At 45.3% G+C, this 24,035-nt stretch overlaps 1 protein-coding gene across 5 annotated transcripts in view; it reads right to left on the bottom strand.

The window, feature by feature from the left end:
* Positions 1-13,655, bottom strand: part of Dcstamp (dendrocyte expressed seven transmembrane protein) — a 33,077-nt gene extending 19,422 nt beyond the window's left edge. The window contains exons 1-3 of one of the 5 annotated variants that reach the window (XM_087555306.1): positions 13,505-13,655; positions 5,281-6,322; positions 493-801 (exon numbers count right to left, since the gene is read on the bottom strand). In XM_087555306.1, coding sequence (XP_087411432.1) covers positions 493-801; positions 5,281-6,309 — 1,338 coding nt within the window. In that variant the 5' untranslated portion in view covers positions 6,310-6,322; positions 13,505-13,655. 5 annotated transcript variants of the gene reach the window in all.
* Between the last annotated feature and the right edge of the window lie 10,380 nt (positions 13,656-24,035).

The following is a 24,035-nucleotide window of genomic DNA, read 5'->3' as shown; positions in this document are numbered from 1 at the left end:
ATAATTATAGGTATATGATAGACAGACAGATAAATAAGCCTAATAAAACCAGTAGTGTATATCAGAGGCAGATAGGTAGATAGGTAGAAGGTAGATAGATGATAGATAGGTGGTAGATAGATAGATAGATAGATAGATAGATAGATAAGGTGATAGATGATAGATAGAGTGATACATGATAGATAATGATAGATATATAATTATAGATATATGATAGACAGACAGACAGATAGAATTTTTTAAAGTTTACTAAATGCTATTTCCTTCCGTGTTTTTACTTTATCTTTGGTGTAGAAAGGTAAATAATTGGCCATTGTTCTCCAATAGACAAAACAAAACATCTTCCCAATAGCCAACTACAAAGCAGGGTCACTCAGTCATACTGTAGTTGAACTCCTAAGGTAAGGTTGTGGAAAGCTTTGAAATCCAGTGTGGTTTGCTCTCAAACTGAGCTTTAGCTTGATTAGAAGTGCAGCACCACCTTGGCCTTACCTTTTTAAAGTACAGGCTCAGTTTCCTATCAGCTTCTCCCAATGGCTGCTTTGATCGTTTCTCAAGGAGCTTTGCATGGAGGTACTCAATTCTCTCCCTCTCCACTTTGGGGTAGAAGGAGACTGACACTAGAATTTTAAGCTGCATCAGCATAGAAGACAACAATCCTAGTATCACCAGCGTTAAGAGAATAATACTAAGAGGAACCCAAGTCTGAGACACACTGAGCCGTGGTTTAAGAATGCAGCTTGGTTCGAACATAGATATATTAAAGGCAGAATCGTGGATGACTCCGTGAGTTCCTTGTTTCTAAAATGAAAGAGTAAAACAATCAATATATATGCCGTCTTCCACTCTGTCCCGTTTCTCTGTCTTTCTACTTTCTTGAAACACACTATTTTCCTGAAAATACTCAAAGAGCTTGATCTAAAGTAGCTGTCTGTAAGCTGGCAGATGAACTCTCTGAGTTCAAGACCAGCCTGGTCTACAGAGTGAATTCCAGGACGCTGGGGCTACCTGGAGAAATCTGCCTCAGAAAACTGATGATGAGGATGTGGCTGTCTATCAAAATTTCCTGTATACATTATGATTGGGACAGAGAAGAAAGGATGACTTTTCTCTGTAAAGGTAAGTGTTTTCCAAAGTGGGTTTGTGGAGAAACTCTATCAAACAGAGTTGGTTGCTCAATCTCTTCCTGGTGAACCAGATGCCTGTGGAAAAGGTAGGCTCTGGAAAGGCTTTAACACACGTAACCATAAACCCATTTTTAATGGATTTTTTTCTTGGTTTTTTACTTAGGGCACACAAAGGAAGTAAAAGATGGGGGGTCAGCTCAAATGAAAGAGAGAATTGGTTGGTTACACAGCCTTTAAAGCTTCAAGTAAGGACAAACTACTGTCATCAGCCCACAAAGTTAAAAGATTTTAAGACACCAAATCATAGATTCCATCAATCTTTTGAGTTAGGGGAAATTCTTCCATTTCAGAATATGACATCTCCATTTAGGATGGCATGTTGACCCACATCATTGAGGGAGACTCAATGGTCTTGTTGGAGGAGATTAGAGGAGGCATTTTCTGGTCTTTGTGGGTGTGAGAAAGGGGTTTGAAGGCTAGAGAACAAACCAGTTGTTCAGTCAATGAGACAAAAGGCAGAAGATGACATTGAACCACCCAGCTCAGCCACCCGAGTGGAGAGTGCATGCTGATTCAGCTCTTTCTCTCCTCTGACCTGGAAAAGTCATTTAGTCTCTCAGTGGATTTGTTTTCTAATTTGGTAAAGCAGGAATTAATGGACCAGATCCTGCCCATGAATAAACTGCTCCCAGTGAAAATTAAACACCTTGGGGATGGGGCATTAACCTTACTGACTGGAATACTCAGTAAATTATTATCACCCTAGTGCCACAGAGCCCTAGGGCCAAGAAGTAAATGACTTCTCAAAATAAATAAGCAAACGAACAAACAAATAAATGTATCTGCACCCAGCAATCATCTTGTATCTTAGACCTACCACCAAACCTGGGACCTCTCTACAAATGCCAAGTCGCATGTGTGCTGAAGCAGTGGGAAACATTTGGGTAGCTCTCTTCTCCTTTTATTAAAAAGACAGTCTCAGTCTACAATTAAATGGAGATTTCAGTCCCTAGAGCAGAGGCATGCACGCTTTTTAATGCGATGGAAGAAACAAACACATCGATCGAGTCAGCGATGAGCAGTCCTGCAATGAGAAAGCAGCGGGTGTTCGGTCTGGGAAGAAGCTATTTAGTCTAGAAATCTAACTGGGGATTTGCAATTGGGAGTCAGAGCTTCAGAAAGATTGAGTCAACACTTCGTATAGGCTTGCTCCGGGGCGGTGTAGAAGACATATTCACTCTTTCAAAATGCCAGGCAATATCCAAAATGAGACCCCAATGGTTTAGAATATGTTTACCTCTCTTAAGTAAACAACTTGCTGGGATGATATTGCTTGCAGTGGATGGGAGGCTCTGCTACTGGATTGTCCTGGAAAGTGAATGCAGTCCAGTACCTGACCCATGGGGTGCCCTCACCAAATTGGGACTATGAGTACTTTTACTTACACTGCTCACCCATCCAAGCTCAACTTGGATCACTTCCCACTCTCCTTATTTAAACCATTTGTCTAAAACTGTACAACAGCATAAAAGACATATTGGCAAAGCCTTACACCACTGTTTCTCTTCCTGTCTGATTTCTCTTTCTCAAATCTGCCATAGCAAAGAAGGTGAGAAACCTTCAAGGGCATCTTGGGAAAAGGGCAGGGCATTGCCAGTCACATGGAGTGAGGCAAGTTGCTGGCACAGTCCCTGTTCAGCAGAGGAAAGCTTAGATGTCACAGAAGGCTTGTACTCAGACCTGACCCAGCACTCAACGTCCAGCTGCTGTTATGTGAGTACACAGTGGTCTCTTACAGTTAGTTCTGTAGTGGAATCCTCATGGCCTAGACAGTATTATATCCCTGCTATTCAACAATGTTTAAGGATGAATTCTATGGTAAGATAGATCTTAGACAGACATATACACAGACACACATACACAGAGACACACATGCATGCATGCACACACACACAAACACACACACACATACACACACACAGACACACTCATGGGCACACATGCACAGGTAAACACAGATACACAGAGAGATACAGACACACACACACATGCACACATGAACACAAACATAAACAGACACACACACACACACACACACACACACACACACACACACACACTCCAGTCCAAATCAGTGAAAATTCATCAAATAAGCATGGATGTTTTATACTGGCTGAGAGAGAAATACACGAGAGAACCAGAAGAAGAGAAATGGGGACAAGCGAGTGGGAAAACAAGAAGATTGTGTGGGGGGTGTGGGGGGAAGTGGGGGGAAGTGAGATGGGGGTGTGGTGGGGGAGCAAGGTGGGGGGAGTGAGGTGGAGGAGAGCGAGGTGGAGAGAGGTCTTTTGCTTCTAGGCTTCTTATTTAGCATCATTTAAAGCATGTCTTCCATTATCTGCCCATTCCAAATATCTAGAGCAACAGGGAACCTTATAATTAAGTGAATTCTTCAGGGGCAGCAGAGAGCTCAGAGTAATCAACTCTAAGGAGCAGCTCAGGATTTGGAGGGCAAGAGCCCTGAGACTTGGTGTGCTAAACCAGAGGAAGGGGAAGGGCAGAACTTGAGGCACCCAGAAGCAGAGCGAGAGTGTGAGGTTCAGAGTGGCCATTCTCCCCAACATCTTGACAAAGAGAGGACAACTCAGACATGTGGAGACAGTGGTCTATCAGGACTTAACTCCAGCAAGTCCCCTCGCCTTCCTCCCACCTGGTTCAGCTTCATAATTTTCAATGTTATAAAAACAGGCAAGTGTCTGATATTTTCCTGATCCTGTGAAAATGGGAAAAGAGAAAAGATATGGTGTAACCCTAGCATTCCCTGTTGGTCTATGGCTGCCAAGAGAAGGGAGAGAAGCTAAGAAAAAAACAGATTTCCCACACACAAAATGGGAGTACCAGGTCCAAGGAAGACAAAGTCTTTGGGTGGCTAAGATTCTCACTGAAGCCTCTGGGGGATATCGAGGCTGGGTGGTAGAGTTAGAAGGGGGCTCTTAGACTTGGCTGCACAGTGGTGTTACTTGGAATGGGAGCTGGAAAAATCACTCTAATCCAAGCAAAGTGGGTTCTCCGAGGATTCTGGACAGAAGCATCACTTCCTGCCTCTTCAATTACACACACACACACACACACACACACACACACACACACACCAAAGAGACACATGTTGTTGATAGTCACTGACTGAAGTTGTGTAAGAAGAGAAGCTAAGGTGTTTATGGACAGCATTTTTTTTTTCCAGAGCTGGGGACTGAACCCAGGGCCTTGCACTTGCTAGGCTAGCTCTCTACCACTGAGCTAAATCCCCAACCCCTATGGACAGCATTTTAATGGGTTCCTCCACATCCCACTACTGTGGTTGAAACCCTTCTTGTTGGTAAGGACTCAGGCTACAAAACAAAGTTCTCAGTCAGAAGAGTTTGGAGTCTGTCTGCTCAAGTCTTGACGGAAAGAGGAACTCAAGGCCCAAACCCTGCTTGGTAGGTACGTATACACCCCTTGAGACGTAACCAATGAAATCAAAGCTTAATACCCAACACAAATTTATTCCTACACTCCGGGGTTTGCTGACTCTAAGACCCCAAACAATATAATGTCCCAGTTCCTGAAACCTGTGACACTCTGTCTAAGAGAAAAGTCTCAGCAGTGACATTAAGTCAGACTCTTCAAGATGGAGAAATTGTCCTAGTGCACCTTAATGACACCATGAGCCTGTTTTGAGAGGGACATAGCTATTTTTCCATGCACAGAGAGATATGTGCGATGCCATCACAAGCCTAGTAATGCTGCTGGCCAAATAAAACCAGATGATGCAGAGTGAATGGCTTTCTGGAAGGAAGATGCCCGTGCCAAAGCACTTGGACTTCAGCCCAGCGATAGTGATCTTGACTTCTTGCTTTTGAACTAAAAGAGAATAAATTTATGCTGTTTTAAGACACCCAGCTTATGACCATTAGTTATAATAGCCATAGTAAAATAACAGAGTTATATTCTATCTCTGGGACCTATTTTAGCCCATCCGATTGGGCTCCTTCTATGTGCCAGGCAGCAGGAATCTGAAGACACTGTCTGACTTTGGATGCTCCAGCGTTTTTGCAAGGTGCACCCATAAATAGCCCCACTACACCACAGTGAATCGCTGGTGAGCCCCTACCTCTCCATGTAGTCTCAAGTGAACTTCTAGCCCTGGCAAGCTTTGGAACTGTTTGTTCACGGAGGAAATGAGCCGATACAGCAGATAATCCACAGTTGCGAACAGCATCCACATGTAGAGATAGGTCAGGACAGGGAGGAAAAAAAGCCCAAGGTTTCTCCTCTCTTTGGGAGTCAGCTTCAAAGACGGGACGATGATGTATTTCTTCCTCTCCTTCCTATTCAGCGGGAGGACACAGGGCCGCTGTTGGCACCTCTCCTCTTCATCAAACAGAACAAATTGTCTGGTGATGTAGACATTCTCGTACTTCCAGCCACAAGGGCCCAGGAATCGCTTCAGGAAGAGGCCAGTGCTGACTAGAATGAGCAGAAGCCCGGCGAGGGCAAGCAGTTTCTGGCCCACAGAAGTCAGAAGCTCTGTCGTGAGCACCATGCGATGCAGGACACTCAGGACTTCTCCTCTGGTGTCATTCATGTGAGCCTGCAGGGCATGGCTGGGACTAAAAAGAGAGACCGCCAGAGTCTGGTTCCATGAAACAAGGTCATCAAGTACATTCAGTGGAGTGGTGAGGCCGTAAATCCACTCAAGGGCTTCGATATAGCGTTTTAAAAGTGGAAAATGTGTCGAAAAGTTCTTTGCCCTTAGGTTGCAAGTCATGCTGTCTAAGAGACCTCTGAAGTTAGAGAAAATATTTTCCACGTGTCCAAAGATCACTACCCCAGTGCCAGCCGCAAGCAAAGTGTTCCTCCCTTCACGGAGGCCACACGAGACAATGGCCAGAAGAATGAAGCACCGTGCATGCTTGGAACAGCACAGAAAGACACAAGTGGCCATCCAGACAGCAGAGAGCAAGGCAGCGGATGGCAAGACCCAGTAGAGGGCTGCAGAGAGGAGGCTTACCGAAAGGAGAGCCACAAAGCAGCAAACTCCCAAATGCTGGATGAAGTTTGTCCAGGCAGTGCTTCCTGGGAACACATAAGTCCCCCAAAGCCTTAGGAATACACTGGTGCCCAAGGCCCAGAGCCCCATGCTCCCTGTGTCCCTAGAAATAAAAGGAAAGCAAGTTCAAAAATTACTTAGAAATCAGATGGTAGGCAAGCTGTAAATATACATATATGTATAAACATTAATATATATGTGTGTGTATTATATATATATATATATATATATATTCCTTCCCAGTAGGAGTCCCATCAGTAAATGGGAGAAAAATAACACATCAAGATGTGAGATGATGACAGGAGGTGGTGCCACACAACTTAAATCCCAGCCCTTGATAGGCAGAGACAGGCAAGTCTCTGAGTTTGAGGTCAACCTGGCTTATAGAGCAAGTTCCAAGACAGCCATGGCTACATAGAGAAATCCTGTCTCCAGATAAAACTAACCAAAGAAGCAAATGGAAACAGTAACAACTGGAGGGATGTGTGCTTGTGCATCTTTGGGTCTAGGCTGGCCTCATGATTTAGCCAATTAAATGTGGCAGCAACGCCCACACCCCACCTTAGGACTGTGACTCAGTTCTTCACACTTAGGTCTTGCTCTACCCTTTGCTGCTCCTATGGCAATTAGTATGGTAATTAGTGTCCTTTAACATGTTAACAAATTGTCACAGACTCACTCTGTCAAAGAAACACCCGTCCATTCTTAGAATTCTTCCTGGAGGTCAGTAGTCTAAAATGGGTGGGCAGAGCTGTGATCCTCAGGGAGAATCAGGAGGAGAACTAGGTTACTTTCCTGTGCCAGTCAACTCCTTGGTGAGTGGGGCCTGCACTCTCTGAATCATGGCCCCTCCTTCCTCTATCTCAAAGCCAGTGAAATTGTATCTTGTAAGTGTAACTCCTGAATGACACAAGAACACCTACAAACACATGAGATTTAATGGGGGACACTGCACAGCCTTTAAACACTCTCAAATATGTTCATTCTCATGGAAGGATTATGGGTTAGGATCAATGGCACAGCTTAACACTGTGAGAACCAGCGTGTTACACTGGGTGTGGTAAGATAAACGCGGGTGGCCGCTGTAGGACAGGAATAGAGAATCAGAAGTGAAGATCTGATTCTGTGCTCAGGCTGAGTGCAGTTAGCAAAAGGCAGAACTAAGACAGAGGAAACACATATAAATTTCCAGTGCAGGACATAAAGAGCTTCCATTCCGAATGGATTCTAGTGGCAAAAACATGTGGAGAAAACTCTTACATTGAAGACAGGCAGTACCTATTGATTTTTTTTTTAAACTGATGCAACGAAATTCCTAAGGGTTTGTTTTTGTTTTGCTTTGTTTTTGGCAGCTTGACACAGGCTGGAGTCATTTGGGAAGAGGGACCCTCAGAAGCAACTTGGCAGGGGATTTTAGTGCAGGGCTGGGCGACTTCAGACTTGTTTGGGCTCAGGATTTTGAGCAGAACATCAGGGAACCATGAAGGCGTTTGCAGAGGAGAGTGACAAATTATAGATGGCGACAGGGAGTGAGGAGAGATAATATGCCCCCCAAGAACTCTTCCCCCAGTGATCTACTTCCCCAAGCTCAGCCCCTAAGTGTCCATAGCCTCTCAAAATAGTGTGGCCATCTGGAGACTAAAATTCAAATCATGAGCCTCTGCAGGAGCACTGCAGACTCACCCCACAATGGCCACTGTCACGTAGACTAGCGTCACAGAAATCAGTATCCCAAAGGTGTAAAGCCCGCAAGCTGGGTGGGTTCATCGGGTAAAGGCTTGGTAAACACGGTGGCTTGTTGTCGTTATTGTTGTATTTTTGTTTTTGTTTTGTTTTGTTTTTGTCAGCTTGACACAGGCTAGAGTCTTTTGGGAAGAGGGACCATCAGTTGAGAAAACGTCCCTATCTGATTGGTTGTGGGCCATCCTGTAGGGCATTTTTGTTAATTAATGATTGATATGAATACACCTAATCCATGAAAGGGGGCAGGGCCGCTGTGGACAGTAATCCTGAGTGGTATAAGAAGAAAGCAGGCTGAGAAACCCATAGAAGAAAGCCAGTAAGCAGCACTCAGCCATGGCCTCTGCTTCAGTTCCTGCCCCACCCCCCTTCATGATGAACTGTCATTTGAACATGTAAGCTGCAATAAACTTTTTTCTCCCCAAGGTGCTTTTGGACATGGTGTTTTGCCACCACAATAGGAACCCTAACTAGGACACCTGGACACCTGAATTTTGATAGCTGGAGCACACATAAATAAACACAGAAGGGCAGAGTGAACTCCACGGACATGTCCTATGACCTCTACATAGCAATGTGGAGCATATATACCACACTCCCATCTTTCATCTCTCTCTCTCTCTCTCTCTCTCTCTCTCTCTCTCTCTCTCTCTCTCACACACACACACACACACACACACACACACACACACAAAGTAAAATATTTTTTAATGAAGATGGCCCACAGGAGGTTGTTCTTGCATCAGAAGGAAGGGGAATTAGAAAGGAGATCAGGGTGGAGACCACGAAGGACCATCACTCTTTACTCTTGCGAGCTGTGTCGTTTCTCAGTCGGTGAACAATGCTTGCACATGGCCCCCAAGGAAGAGGACCAATATCACCAATGGGGTCTGAGCTCCTGAAATTTTTCTGCTGCCCCTACCCAGGAGGGCTTAGTGGACATCGGGCAGTGGATAGGTAGGAATGGTGTCTCCTTAGACACAGACCTATGGACTTTCTTTGCCATTAATTTTAGAGCTTTAAGATTTGGTCCCATGCTGTTACTGACTGACTGATACATAAGTTAGCACTAATTGTCTATTATGTCAAGAACGCTTTGCAAGGAGCCTCCACATCCCCTGCTGCAAAAGTGCTTTGCATCTTATGCAGAAGAAGCTGAAGCTATGAACCTTTGTTGAAACTTGCCAGCCTTCGTGCAGAGTGGGCAGTACAGTGGAATTCACAGCAAGCTGGAGCGAGCCTCCAGCAAGCCATTACCTCTGCATCCTGCCTAGATTTTGCAACTCTGGGCTAGGGGACAGGACACTGATGTTCGAGCCTGTTCCTCCTGGAAACACACCACACTTACTGCCAGTGACTACTCAAGAGCTGATCCAAGTATCACACTTCCGTTTCCACTGTCTATTCATTGGTTTTTTTTCTCTCTTTCATCCAAAAGGTCGACCCTGTGAGGTAAGAATGTCCCCAATCGGCAGACTTATCCTTAACCAAATGAGAAGACCCAGTTTCACTTGTTTCTAATTTCCTGTACGAGGTCCCAATTTTTCCTGTCTGCTGAAATATTAATAATGTATATTGTGGCTCATTTCTTCCTTCCCTTGCCTTTTTCTTGTACAGCATGTTCTTAATACAGATATTCCTCCAGAAGTATGAAACAGATTTATAGACACATTAAAATTTGAGTATTCTACAATAAAATCTAATATCAATTAAATGAGATCTATGGCTGCCATTTCATTCTGTTAGAGGCACATGTTTACTCAACAAGGAACAGTTCCACCATTACACTCCTTGTCTTTGAGAACAAGATGTCTCCCAAAGACACGAAACCTTCAAGGAGAAAGCAGGGAGGCATTCTCGGGGTGCATCTCAAGGGACTAAGCTGAGCCTTGACCTTGAACCTGCCTTTCCCTTTCCCCCAAGTATGGTTTTGATTTCTTCCTACCCTCAGGTTATCTTTTCCCTAATGCAGATGACCTACCTGATCCTTCCTATTGAAACTTTTTTTTTTTTTGGTTCTTTTTTTTCGGAGCTGGGGACCGAACCCAGGGCCTTGCGCTTCCTAGGTAAGCGCTCTACCACTGGGCTAAATCCCCAGCCCCCTATTGAAACTTTTAAGAAGAAAAACTCCAGACACACTGCCATTCCCTGGAGGTGATGTGTCCTGACGATGTAACACACTTCCAGACCATCCTCTAACACACTTCCAGACCATCCTCTACACACTTCCAGACCATCCTTTACACACTTCCAGACCATTCTGTAACACACTTCCAGACCATCCTCTAACACACTTCCAGACCATCCTCTACACACTTCCAGACCATCCTCTAACACACTTCCAGACCATCCTCTAACACACTTCCAGACCATTCTGTAACACACTTCTAGACCATCATGCACTTCCCCAGAAAATTAAGACTTTCTATTTTCTGAACTTGAACTTGGACATGCACGTTCATGGAAGGCTGAGCTGCAGCTGGGTGTGTGCCCTTCTCCTGGTACTAGGAGGCTCTGTGTGGTTGCAGTCGACTTCAGTGACTTCTTGCTTCAGGGTGGGTCCCACCATTCTGCTAGATACCCTGATTCTCTCCTTTCCAAGTAGCAGAAAATCAAGCAAAACAAGCCATTTCTTTTTCAGAGTAAAAATTTCCGATGTGCATGCCATGGTCAGGCAGGGACACCATAACAAAACGCCTTAGGGAGAAGCAGGGATTGTTATTTGGGTTTTGGAGATTGGAAGACCCTGTTCAAGGCTGCGCAGAGTCAGGTTCTGGTGAGGGCTTTCCTCCTGCTGTACAGATAGCTGCTTCCTCTCTGTGTGTCCTCATGTAGCAGAGGAGGTAGGGGGCTCTCTGGTTTCTCCTTCTCCTCTCTGTCTTTCTCCTCTCCTTTTCATTTATCTTTAATCAGTGTGAAGCCCCCGCCACTCTTAAATCAGCTTCTTCTCTCTCTTCAGCAGTCACCTTTCCCTGCTCTAAGGATATTAGTCACATTGGGTGAGACTGGTACCTGTAGGTCTCACTAACCTTAGAGAGCACACTCCCTCAAGCAGCCACACTGGGCACACTGGGCTCACCCTCCTGCACCTTTCTTTGGGTGCCACCTCACCTAAAGCCATTGGCTCAGTCTGGCTGGCCTTGGACTCAGTTTGCACCTTGAAGCTCACGACTTCCTCCAGTGTTCCTGCCCCTTCTGGCCTTAGCCCACCTCCCAGCCACACCCCAGGACCACTTCTCTTCCTCTTGTTCCTGGGGCTAGTCTGAGTGTGCTCTAAGCTGATTTCTAGTCTCTGTATCTTGGGATTTCTTTGAGCTCTGTTTGCTTCCCTCGCTCTCTGTTTACCAGACCAAGTCCCTCATCCTCTATGTTATTCCTGTTGGCAGCTTCTAAAAGCTTACTTGATCCCTTTAACCTATCATTTCTCTTCATTTTGCTTCCATTATCAATAATGTGTATTGCCTGACTCAACAGCCTTGTCTCTCCAACATAAAGAGCCTGCTTCTCGCTTTTGCTTTTACAGCAGCAATTTTCCAAGCGTAAGCACCACAACCTTGCTTTTATCCCTAGCCTACAGTTTGCATCATGCCCCAAGCAGACAAGCCTTAGCTACAGTTTACAGCAGAGAGTCACCAAGATGCCATCTCCTCCCTTTCAAAGGGTTAAGATGATGTTCCTGGGGAGTTCCACACAGTGTGTGGGGGGAGGCAACAGAAAAGAACAGAGCTGGGGTGAGGACCCTGAGCCAAACCTAGTGCCCTGCAGAGATATGCAGCCTGTGCATCTAACCTGAGCCCATGTTTACCGGCTTTCATGCAGAGCTGAGCTGTTGCCATAGAAACAGAAGCACCAGCCTTTCCCATTCACCCGACATGTGTAGCAAGCACAGCTGCGGTGGTTTTCTCTGGTCTTGTGTCAGTGTGCGTGTGTGCACATGTGTGTGTGCACACACGTGTGTGTGCACATGTGTGTGTGTGCATGTGTGTGTGTGTGCATGTGTGTGTGTATATTGTGCATGCACTCACACATGTTAAGTTTCAGTGCATCATCACAGCCTGACATGGAGTGCATGAATTCCCAATTCAATACCCAGACTCCACTCTGCCCACTTTGTTGGAGGTCAGGAACACCCCTATTCCTGAGCACCAGCCTTTGAGCACAAATCAAACTTCAATGTGCAAGTGCATTTCCTATCTTGCTTCAGACACAAGGCGCGGTCAAATACTATAACACATAGAACCATGAAATCGTAACAACTTGCAAGCAAGTGGTCCACCCTGAGAGTGCTCTAGAGTGCTCTAGATGGAAGTCACACATCCCCGGTGAGGCACACAGTAGGCCTGCTGCTCCTCTGAGGATGGAAAGAGAAAGGCCAGGAGCCTATGCTCTCCTGTGTCTCTTGCTGGCAGAACACTTTTCAGCTCACTCTGACCCTGCTTCTGCACAGAATCCAAAGGTCTGAACTCAGCCAGCACAGTTCATCTGCAGACACCTGAGGGAACATTCACCCACTGGGACAATCTCTCCTTTCTGCCAGGATACCTTCAGCTAGTTCTGCCTCCAGCTTTCCTTGGGACTGCACATGATGTGAAAGTCATTTGAAAAGAAATTCCTGCAAATGGCAGAGTGAAATTTCCAAAAAGGCTCCAGGCACGGAGACAGGAGGCCTGCTCTCTAGCTTGCATCTGCCTACACAGGCCATGTGGCCTTTGATAGGTCATTTCACCTGCTGGGCCCTCAGCGTGGTCCCTGCTGGCCCAGTGGTTTCTAGGTGATAGATGAATGCTGGCCACAGATGCCTGGCTGAGCTCTTTACAGCCACTTCTGAGGCAGAGAATCAAAGCTTGGCCCTGTGAGTGGGACACAGGAGGAATGAAAGGTGTCCGCTTGCTTTTTTTCCTTCCTTCTTTTTTTATTCCCTCTCTTTCTTGCTTGCTGTTAAGCTCTTGCAAGCTTATCTTTTGGTTGGGAACACGCTGTTCTCTCAGGCTGCCAAAATAGCGTGAGCAGGAGCTGCAGCCTCTTCTGAGGTGGAACGAATTCCTCATCCCTCTGCTTTAGTCATTTTTGCCTTGGGAAAGCCAGCAACTGCCTTCTCCAAGAAGGCGGCCTTCATACAGAAGAGAGATTAATAGAAGCTGTGGGGTAAACAGAGTAGCAAGTTCGGAACAGTTCGGTCTGTCACGGTGCGCTGCAAAGCTGGGAAGCTCACCGCTGGCCAAGCTGGGCCGCAGTGAACCCCACAGACCAGCCCCAACGCTCACCACAGCCAGCATCAAGCCACAGAGATCCACTCTTCCCAAGCCAGGTAGACAGACACTATTGTGCCTTCAGCAGGGCACCCCACAGCAGCCTTCCCAGAGCTTCTGAGTAGCCAGGTACCAGCCCCGAAAAGCTGTCTCCCGGTTCCTTCACCACACAGGCAAATGGCTGAGGGAGAAGACCGGTTTAAAGTACTCTCTGGTTGTGGGGCTGGATTCCGGTTTACTAGCACGTTGTTTTGAAAGCAATTTTAGAAGCAAGATTATTTTGAAAGTTTACTTACAAGTTCCTCTTTGGTTCCTCCACAAGCACAAAATATGATCTTCTGGAAGCTCAGGAGGCTTAATATGGGTCAGGGAAAGGGGAAGCAGACATGAGAAGGTGGACCACATCACCCTGAATCAATCTCTCTTCATTTCCTCCACAATGTGACTAAGTTATTTAATGTCATCAAGGGTAGAAACTGTATGAAGGAAGCCCGAGTTTCATTCTAGCACTTTCCTCAGACGACGTTCCAGACATTAGCGCTAGGAAATACTGTAATAGGATGTTTTCAATACAATGAGTTGTAGAAATGAGGATTCCCCTTCTCTTTCTTCCCCTTTCCTCCTTACTCACCCCAGCCATGGGGAGAGACAGACTGGTCTCACCTTCAGACCCCATCCACAGCTGAAAAGTCAGATTTCTGGATGAGCCCAAGCTCTGAAGCCTAGTAGCTGCTTCAAGACTACACACAGAACTTATCAGCTTAGAAATTTAGCTCTCTGACTAGAAAGATCATTGTTGTTCAAGGGATTTAGAGAAGTCGCAAAAACTTCATATAAAACTAGTCAATATGTCTGTGAAAGCTTAAATTTTACAATTCCTAGGCAAATTCAAGCATCACTGGAAAGGATGTTGCCTTAAAAATTATTACTAATAACAAATGTTGTCATATGAAAGAATGAAAAGCTGTAGAAATGTCAAGGTATCAAGTCTTATTTTCAAAGTTATTACCCATGTGCATTTACAAGCTTAGCAATATTTCAAAGACACACCCATATATCAATAAGTGACATTTACAATTAGTCTCCTGATTAAATTATCGATTTTCTCTCTTCTCAAAATGTTTATTTGTTTCACATATGCTATCCTGACTCTTCAACAATGCCAACAGTTTTCTTGTCTCCTTAAAATTTTGGAAGTATCATTCATTTTGATACAACTGATAGATCAATAAGTACTTGTTGAAACTCTTTCAGATGCTGAGACACTGAGAGATGTAAAAACCAAATAAAATTCCAAATTCTGATTTTAAAAGGCTCGTAATTTATAAGAGAAACAAATATGTGTCTGCCTACTATGTATATGTGTATATACGTATATCATATATATGTATATATATGTATCTACTTATAGATACATACATATATATACATATGTATATATACACATATTTTGGAGGTAGGACAGGTTTAAGGAATTGGTTCATTTAATTGTAGATTTGTAATTCCAAAATCTGCACCCACAAATATTTTTTATTTACTAAAATTTTGAGAGTTTCGTTCATTTCGATTCAGTTAAATGTAATTCAGTCTGTCAAGGGCAAGTTGAAAGTGTGAGAGAGAACTCAGAGACCGTGCATCTCTGTCTCATCTGTCAGGAAAGAGTTGACGTTGGAGCCCCCGCCACAGGTGGTTTCTTTGCAGAATTATCTCTTCCTTACAGACAGCAGTCTTCTATTCTTCAACTGAGTAAATGAGGTCTGCCGTTTTGATAGGTACTTTATGCAAAGTTTATTGATTCAAATGTCAATCTCATTTTTTAAAAATGTCTTCATGATAATATTTAGGATGTTTGGCCAAAACACTACATGTAATGACCTAGCTAAATTGACATACAGAATTAACAAGCACAACCAGACTGGCATAAATGGAAAAGAAAAATAAAATATAGAGGTTTCTTTGTTTAGTAGCTGGGTAAGAGCAAGAAAAGGAACAGAGGTATCCTGGTCTTTCTGTTGGAGCCATTTACGAATAGAAACAATGACTCAGGTTGTCGGGTTAAGACACCCATTTACTCTGATGTAATTCAGGATGTAATGGGTAAAGACAGGAAACTAAGAATTAGCCAGACAGCACAATTTGGCCTCCCCAACAACAGGGTCACATTGAACTTGAAACTACGGAGTAAATGGACTTTCTGAAGAGCACCCTATTGGGACAGGAGGTGGGAGAATAAAGGTCCCTCTCTTTACTAGGAGTGGCCCTAGGAGACCATTTTGCACTTAGAAACCGGGTTTCCTGGAGCAAAGCTCTGGAGCCAGTTGCCTCTGAGCGGTGAGTTCCTGCTGGGAGAGCTGAGGCGTGGGAAGATGGGCTCTCCAGCTAGGAGCACACGTAAATAGTCAAGAGGATTGACTGGTAAGAGTGGAGCCAGCACGGAAAGGCAGAAGAAACACCATAAGTTGAGGAGAGGCACATGTGGCCCTTCCTGCCCGGAAGGACTGATCCAAAGCAGTGATGGGGGCCCCAAGTGAGGAGGGTCTAGCAGTGAAGATCTGAGGGAGGAGTCATGAGCGGGGAAGAAAGAGAAGACGCAGGGGATGGCCCCAATCTTTGAGACTAGGCCTTTAATGCTTTGGGAAGAGCCATTTCAAAGTTAGAGGGGTGAATCCAAGAGCCAGGAAGGGCAGAGTCTTCGGAGGGGAGCAGTTCCAGGAGTGAGGAGGAGGAGTAGGAAGACCAGGGGTGGAGGTGGGGAAGGTACAGGAAGCAGCCTGGCAAACAGTGAACACTGGGAAAGGCTTTGTAAAGGAAGAACCAGCGCAGTGAATACTGGGAGGGGCTTGGTACAGGAAGTACCCTGTCAGACAGTGCACACAGCGAAGGGGTTGGCATTGTTTGAAGAAGTAAGGAAGAAAGTGGAGGATGTTTCCAGGTCTCTCAGCAAAAAGGCACTAGAATCCTGTTATGCTCGGGGAAGGGAAGAGGTACAGATTGAGGGTTCCTTCAGGGCAGTCTGGAGCAGTTTTAATTATGACTCTCCAGTGCCTCCAGGGAGTTTCAAGAGTCCCTCAAAATTCCCAAGATTTGGAGTAGGACTAAATGGCCACGTGAGCTTCCACCTTAAAGACCCCTACAAGTGGGTTTTACTTGGAGTAGAGGAAAGGAGTGTGGACATCTCAAGCTGTAAGATCCTGTGACTCTAGATCAAGCTCCTGTGACTCTAGAAAATAAGAAAACTACGCCCAGCTGTGGCTCTGAGCCAGGTCAGCTCCAGTGATCCTTAGTGACTTAGAGTGCACAGCAGTATCCGTCCTCGGTCCTCAGATTAACAGCTTCTGACAGCAAGACACGGAGGGCAACTCTATAGAGTCCATTCTGATTCCACAGCGTTGGATCAGGCTCTGGGCTTCAAGGAGCTCATTGGGGTTCTGCCAGCGAGGAGATGCCATCGTGAAAATTATTGTAGGATCCAAGAGTCAGGAGCAGCCTTCTTTTTTCTCCCACCATCTAGGAGGCTATGCCATTTTAGACATGTTGAGCTGTAGAAATGTAATCGGTTCCAGGTTCATCTCAGCCCAGGAATTCCTCGGAGGGTGAAGATAGCTACAGGGTGTCTTTGGAAGGCCTGCGGTCTCCTGCGATCGCAACTTTCAACTTTAAATGATGACAGTCTCTCCTGCAGAGCCAACAGGCCATGCAATGACAGTCTCTCCTGCAGATGACAGTCTGTCTCTCCTGCAGAGCCAACAGGCCATGCAATGCTTCCCATGCTGAAGGAAGAACCAGATGCCACTTGTCCTGGCTCTGTCCCTCCTCTGCACTGCTGGACCACGGGCTCAACTGGGCTTGCCTGGGGAGATTTGCTGTGGAAGATTGTATTCCACCACTTACAGGTCCTAGTGATTTCTGCCACGCCACTAAGTGATCCTGTGCCACCTTTGACACCGGGATATCGTCTGCTTTTTCTCTCGGTGGAGTACACTTTGAAGCATTACTGTGCACTGTCCCTGTGTTAGGTTCCCAGGTCCCCTGATCAGCAAGACTTGGACATATAAGGAAGTCTAGATAGAAGATGTGAGTCAGCTTTTTTCCCCCTACTAACTTTAAGGGTAGTTTCTTTTGACTCAGCTCTGGACATTTCAGATTCATGGTTGGTTATTGGACCTCTGATGAGATAATACATGGGAGAAGTTGTTTGCCTCAAGGAAGCTGGGAAACAAAGAGAGAGGAAAGAGAACAGACTAGTCTTACAATAAAGACCTCATAACCTATTAAGGCTCTCTGTTAGAGCTACCTCTCAAAATGACTACTACCTCCTAATAGCTCCGTGGATGAGGACCAAGTTGTTGGGCCATTAAGAAACATTTGAATTCTGAGCTATAGCACAGAGACATTGATGTGGTATAGAAAGGCTCTGGGTGAGGGCAGGAGGCTTTCTGAATCCTCCTGGGGATAGAAGATGGTGGGACTGTGGATGAGGGATGTGTCTTTGCAGAGTGTATCTTGCCTTGTCCCCTCCCTCTCTGGATAGAAGATGGTGGGACTGTGGATGAGGGATGTGTCTTTGCAGAGTGTGTCTCGCCTTGTCCCCTCCCTCTCTGGATAGAAGATGGTGGGACTGTGGATGAGGGATGTGTCTTTGCAGAGTGTATCTTGCCTTGTCCCCTCCCTCTCTGGATATAAGATGGTGGGACTGTGGATGAGGGATGTGTCTTTGCAGAGTGTGTCTCGCCTTGTCCCCTCCCTCTCTGGATAGAAGATGGGGGGACTGTGGATGAGGGATGTGTCTTTGCAGAGTGTGTCTCGCCTTGTCCCCTCCCTCTCTGGATAGAAGATGGTGGGACTGTGGATGAGGGATGTGTCTTTGCAGAGTGTGTCTCGCCTTGTCCCCTCCCTCTCTGGCTCTGCTTCTGGAGAGTCATGAAGAGAGCAGCCTCCAACACGTGCTCCTGCACCAGGACACTCTGCTTACCATGGAGCAAGTGAACCATTGGTCAGACCCTCTCAAACTCGTCCATAAGAACTCCTCCCTCCCTTAACTGTTCCTCTCAGATGTTTTCCACACTGATAGCAACATCACAGAAGGATGGAGACAAGTTCACCAGGTGGAACTTGTTTCTCTTGAAGGAACATGAGAAAAGTCGCAGAGCCCTGAGAGTTCCAGCACGCCTGAGCAATGCTCAGCCAAGCCTTTCCCTTGCTCCAGCCTTTGCCCCAGCCAGCTTTGCAGACCATGGGCATGAGATTCACTGTGGTCGACAAGACTCACAGGGAATTTGAGGAGGAGCCTGTAGAAGAGTTTCTCTCTTTCTTAAAATGATATGCCCTGGAAGAGATATGTCCAACCGCACCTGAATGCACTTACATGTGGTACAGGAACAATAGTACAAAGCTGAATGATGGGAAATTCTGGGTCCTTGGTGGCATCTTTGATCCTCTTTGCTCCCAGAATGCTGATGTATGAGGGAGCGAATATCCCAATTTTTATATATAGTTTCTAAATCTGCCTTCGTAGAAGAGGCCTGAAGTCCCAGCTACTTGGGAGGCTGAGGCTGAGGGTCACACATTCTGTCTGAGTATCTTAGTGAGACTGTGTCAACAGCAATGATTGATGATGATGATGGTGGTGGTGGTGGTGGTGGTGGTGGTCGTGGTGACTGTGGTGATAATAAACAAGAAGAAGGAAGAGGAGAAAAAGAAAAAGAAGAGGAAAGGGAACCTGAACAAGAACAGGGAAGGAACTGGGAATGTAAATCAGTGATGGAGCATCTGCCAGCATGTTCAAGGTTCTGAATTCAGTCTCCAGTACCACAAAAAGCAAACAAGTAAAAACCACTCTGTCTATACTAGCCAACTCTATATGCACATCCATGTAGAGTAATTTCCACCTTTATAACATAAGAAGGATTTGCACACATCCCTGTCCGTGCACATATATAATCTGCCCCCATACTAGAAGGTTCATGTGCTACGCTTAAAATCAGCACTGTTGTATCATCACTGTCAGCCAATGGGTGTACAGATAACGTGTGTGTGTGTGTGTGTGTGTGTGTGTGTGTGTGTGTGTGTGTGTGTGTGCCACTGTAGCTCCACACAGAATGGTCCCAATATTTGGCAAGTGCTCTGCTCTCTGCTGTCACCTTCCCTCTGATCATTTATCTTTTCTGTCCCTTGGTGTTGGCTTTTCCAGACATCAAATATTTGGAATCACACAGTATGGATCCTTTCAGATGGCTGCTTTCTCTTGTGTATATATTTTTCTGGTCAAACCACTTTGGAATACATTAAAATATAATTAACATATAACAAACTACATGTTCAGTTGTTCAATATGATGTTTTCACACTTGCATATGTCCACAATATTAACATGATCAAGACAGTGAGCTTAGTCATCATTTCCTAAAGTTTCTATGTGACACTGGGACACCCCTACAACTGATCATCACTCTTGCCCCATTCATCTGTCTTCCATTATTCTAAATAGTTTACATTTCCAGAACTTGATAGATTAAACCCCTGTGATGGTTTGTATATGCTTGGCCCAGGGAGTGGCACTATTAGGAGGTGTGACCTTGTTGGAGTAGGTGTGTCACTGTAGGCATGGGCTTTAAGACCCTTATCCTAGCTACCTCAGAGCCAGTCTTCTCCTGTTTACCTTTCAAACAAAATATACAACTCTCAGCTCCTCCAGCACCATGCCTGCCTAGACACTGCCATGCTCCTGCCTTGATGATAGTGGACTGAACTGCTAAATCTGTAAGCCAGACCCAATTAAATGTTGTCCTTATAAGAGTCGCCTTGGTCAGAGTGTCTGTTCACAGCAGTAAACCTTAACTAAGCCACCGCCCAATAGAGTCTCTCCTTTTTCAAGTTGTGGCTTAACACCGCAACTATTTTGGCATTTGCCCACTGTACTGCATGTATCAAACCTTTATTCCTTTTGATTACTAATATTCTTCCTTCATTTGAGTACATCATGACTTGTTATCCACAAATCTGTTGGTGGACATCTGGGCTGTTTCCAATGTTGAGGGATTAAATATAAGACTGTGGTGAGCACATGATTGAAAGTCTTTATGGTGCTGTGTCCCCACAGCTTTAGAAATGCCTGCGATCTGAAAGGCTGATCACGTAGTTGTGACGAATATACTGTTAAAGAGATGGCAGCATTTTCTAAAGTGGTTGCACCACTCGCTACTCCTCACCAGCCGTGTGAGCACTTCAGTTGCTCCGTGTCTTTGCCAACACTTAGTAGGGTTGGTCATTTTAAGCTTAGTCACTGTGATCAGTATCCCACTGTTGCTTGTCCTTGTCTAGTGACTGATAGTATTATGCTCTTGAGCATTCATTTGCCATCCTTGTCTCTGGAGAAATGTCAAGACAGATCTCAAGTTCAGTTTGAGCAAACTGCCACATTAACAGGACTCCCTTCTGTTAAAATATGTATCTTCTTTATGAGACACAATAACAGCAATTGGAGACAGTCACTGTAAAGTTGTGTGTTTATAGTCCAGTAAGGAGTTCTAGTCATGGATCACAGCTGCGCTTAGATAGGTTTTAGCTCACCCAGATATTTCCCTTTATAAAGATTATATTTTATGTTTAATTGTGTATGTTTCTGTGTAAAGACATGTGCACATGAGTGCAGGTGTCTGGAGACAAGAGGAGAGCACTGGTTCCCTGAAGCTGGAGTTATAGATGGTTATGAGCTGCCCTACATGGATGCTAAGGATAGAACTCCAGTCCTCTGTAAGAGCAGTGCTGACTCTCAACTGTGCAGCCATCCCCAGTCTTGTGAATACTTTAAGAGTTGGCACCCAAAGAGAACTACCACAACATTTACCTTGTCAGACAGCAAAATCTGTCCACATCCTACAGGATCCACACCATCCCTTGACAGCTTCTGTAACATCTTATGGTGGTCCTGGGTAAAGTTGTTGTAAATAGACCTGAGTTCATCTCAAAGAGGCTGTCTGTTGTTTGCTTTATGCACATGAATTTCTGGTGGACTACTGTTCAGACACAAGGGTAGGAAATGCTGTGGTCAACTCTCTAGTTGGGATAGGTATCTTCTCTCACTGTCGAGCTATGTGTTCTGACAAGTTGCTTACCCATCCTATGTTTCTGTAATAGCAATATGGTAAATAAGGCGAACTCTGACCACTTCTACCTTTAAAATCCTAACCCACCATAAGTCCTGCCCTCACTGTAAAAATGATCAACTGTGGTAGACATTTCCCAGCATCCTCTTTCCACACTTACAAGACATGTGATCTCCTGGCTCCCGAGGAAGCACTCTGTACATAGTGGGAAAACTTCCAAATGCTTCCTTCCGAAAGCAAGAAGGCAGTGTTGGTCGGGCACATGGCACATAGGGAGGGAACCACTCTGCTGCCAGCATGTGGGTGTCCGGCTTACACCACTGCTGCTCAGCCTAGAACCTCATTCCAGAGTCCACAGACCTGGCGGGCAATGAGCGAGATCAGAGATGCAGCCTCGTGCATCTGACAGGGAGGGGAGGAGGGAGAAAGTTGCCTCTTGAGATAAAAAAACATAATAGTGTCTTCTAGTCGTGGAATGGACCAAGGTGGTTCTTTGTATGCTGAGATGGAATTAACCTCAAGAAATAGGAAGCAGGAAGAGGGGTCTGGAAGAGATTTGCACAAAAATGGTAAAAGAAATGTAACATATTGTTATGTTTATCCATGCTGCTGGCTTGGAGGAATGTGGTCCTACTCAGTTGTGGTCACCTCTGAGGAGTGTCCTGGTTTTCAAAGGACAGAAGCTGAGAAGGGAGCCTTTAAGAAGCATTCTTTTTGGGTATATTTAAATTTTTTAATCACATAAATAATTGCTTATTCAAAACTAAATCATATAACCCCAAAAATAGCAACAATAAAAATGATTTGCTGCAAAATTATGTTAATATATGATTATAGTAATATAATTATATATTACCTGTATTATTATTATAGCTATATACACCAGTAACTTACTATGGTACAAACATTAGGAAAAACAATAAAACAAAGAGATCCAAAACCAGCTCCTGGCTGGGTAGCTGCAGGTTGGTAACTCGTTTGCCTCCAGAGCTAAATAACATCTATAACCCCTACACTAATTCCAGAATGGGACAGTAATTAGGGCGGGCACAGCACATAGGGGAGGCAGTGGCTAGCATCCTCATCAGCTTGGGACCCATCTTTAGGTAAAGGACCATGGGGACCCTAGGGTAGATGAGCAAGGGGACAGAGTGGGACATCCTGGGCTAAACTAAGCTGACACTTAACTTTGAAAGCAACTATACCTGACTGCAGAGACAGATGTTTGCAAACTCTGGCCTGAAAGGCTAACACCTAACATTGCTCCAGAGCTTTCTGAATCCCTGGTTTCCTCTTGGCCTCTGTGGTTACTTTGGCACCACAGGATAAACACTGGACTTACACTCCGAGGTGAGTCAGAGTTGCCACCATCCCTAGACTTCTCATTTCCAGGAATGAGAAAATGTCATGGGACAGAGAGGTGGACTTGCTTCCCCTTGCTTTTCTGCCGAGTAACACAGGGGCTGGGACTCAGAACTGAGTGAGCAGGAAGAGGACACTGCTGTCACCCCCAAGCACCTGAAGCTTTTTCTCCTTGTGACTTCTCTCTTTTTTTTTTTTTTTTTTTTTGGTTCTTTTTTTTGGAGCTGGGGACCTAACCCAGGGCCTTGCGCTTCCTAGGCAAGCGCTCTACCACTGAGCTAAATCCCCAACCCGTGACTTCTCTCTTAAATGAGAGAAAGATTTCAATAGAAGCTAACAAAACAAACAAACAAACAACAAAAAAAACCAAATCAACAACAAACAAACCAAAACCCTGGTCTTATTAGGCTTCCTCCACACTTGATTTCTTGAAACCACACAATTAGTAGAAAGACAAAAACAAACAAGAACAAAAACAAACAAACAAACAAACAAACAAACAAAAAAACCAAAGTGTTTTCCCTAATGTCATTGCCCCGTAACTGTGGCACCAACAGCTTACTCTGGGGCCCCCTTGGCCCCTCCCTGAGTCAGTGTTCTAGAAGATACATGACTTGAGCTCTATAGACGGAAAACATCTTACCAGGAGGTAGAGACACTGGGAACTTGCCAATAAATTGCGACTGCCTGCCTTTAGAAGGATCGATAAGATAAGGCTGAAATGACTGATGGAGGGCCTCATGTTTTGAGTGTTAATGGGGGACATGGGGCCTGGCAGCTGGAGCAGTGTCTGGCTGGGCCAGTGCAAACCCATTCCCCTCCAGTCAATCTCCACAGCTTCACTCATTGCTTTAGACCTGCAGCTATGGACGCTGGGTTTGAATGATGAAATTATTTGGGGGATCATTAGGGTAGGGTGCAGGTTCACTGGAGCTGTGCCAAGATAAGAAGGAGCCCAGGAATGCAGATGGCTCCATTCTGTTGCAGCCTGCTCCGGTGCCCTGAACACTGTCTGACTGAACACCTTGTTCTTGGAATGCCTCTCTTTCCTCAGCAGATGGCTCCAAGGAGGACAGCTGGACCCCACAGTCAAGTAGGCACTTTTTAGGAAAGGGGGACCTTCTTTTATCTGACCTCTCCTCCAAAGGCTGACCTTCCATCACGCAAGAGGGAGGAGAGCAGTCTCTCCTTGTTATGCTCTGCAGCCAGCTATGCAACAGAGGCTGAACCAGCAGGGAGGCCTCTACTGTGATCTGAGGAGCCGCCTTAGTGGAGAGTTCAGCTCGCCTCCCCCTCACGCATAGGTGTTCCCATCCTAAGGCTTTTCCACATGACACAGCAACCCATCCAAGTGTCTGAAT

This window comes from Rattus norvegicus, chromosome 7, assembly GCF_021556685.1.
Source record: "Rattus norvegicus strain SHRSP/BbbUtx chromosome 7, alternate assembly SHRSP_T2T, whole genome shotgun sequence".
Lineage (NCBI taxonomy): Eukaryota > Metazoa > Chordata > Mammalia > Rodentia > Muridae > Rattus > Rattus norvegicus.
The sequence above is the reverse complement of the archived record's forward strand: the minus strand, read 5'-3'. Positions and strand labels throughout refer to the sequence as shown.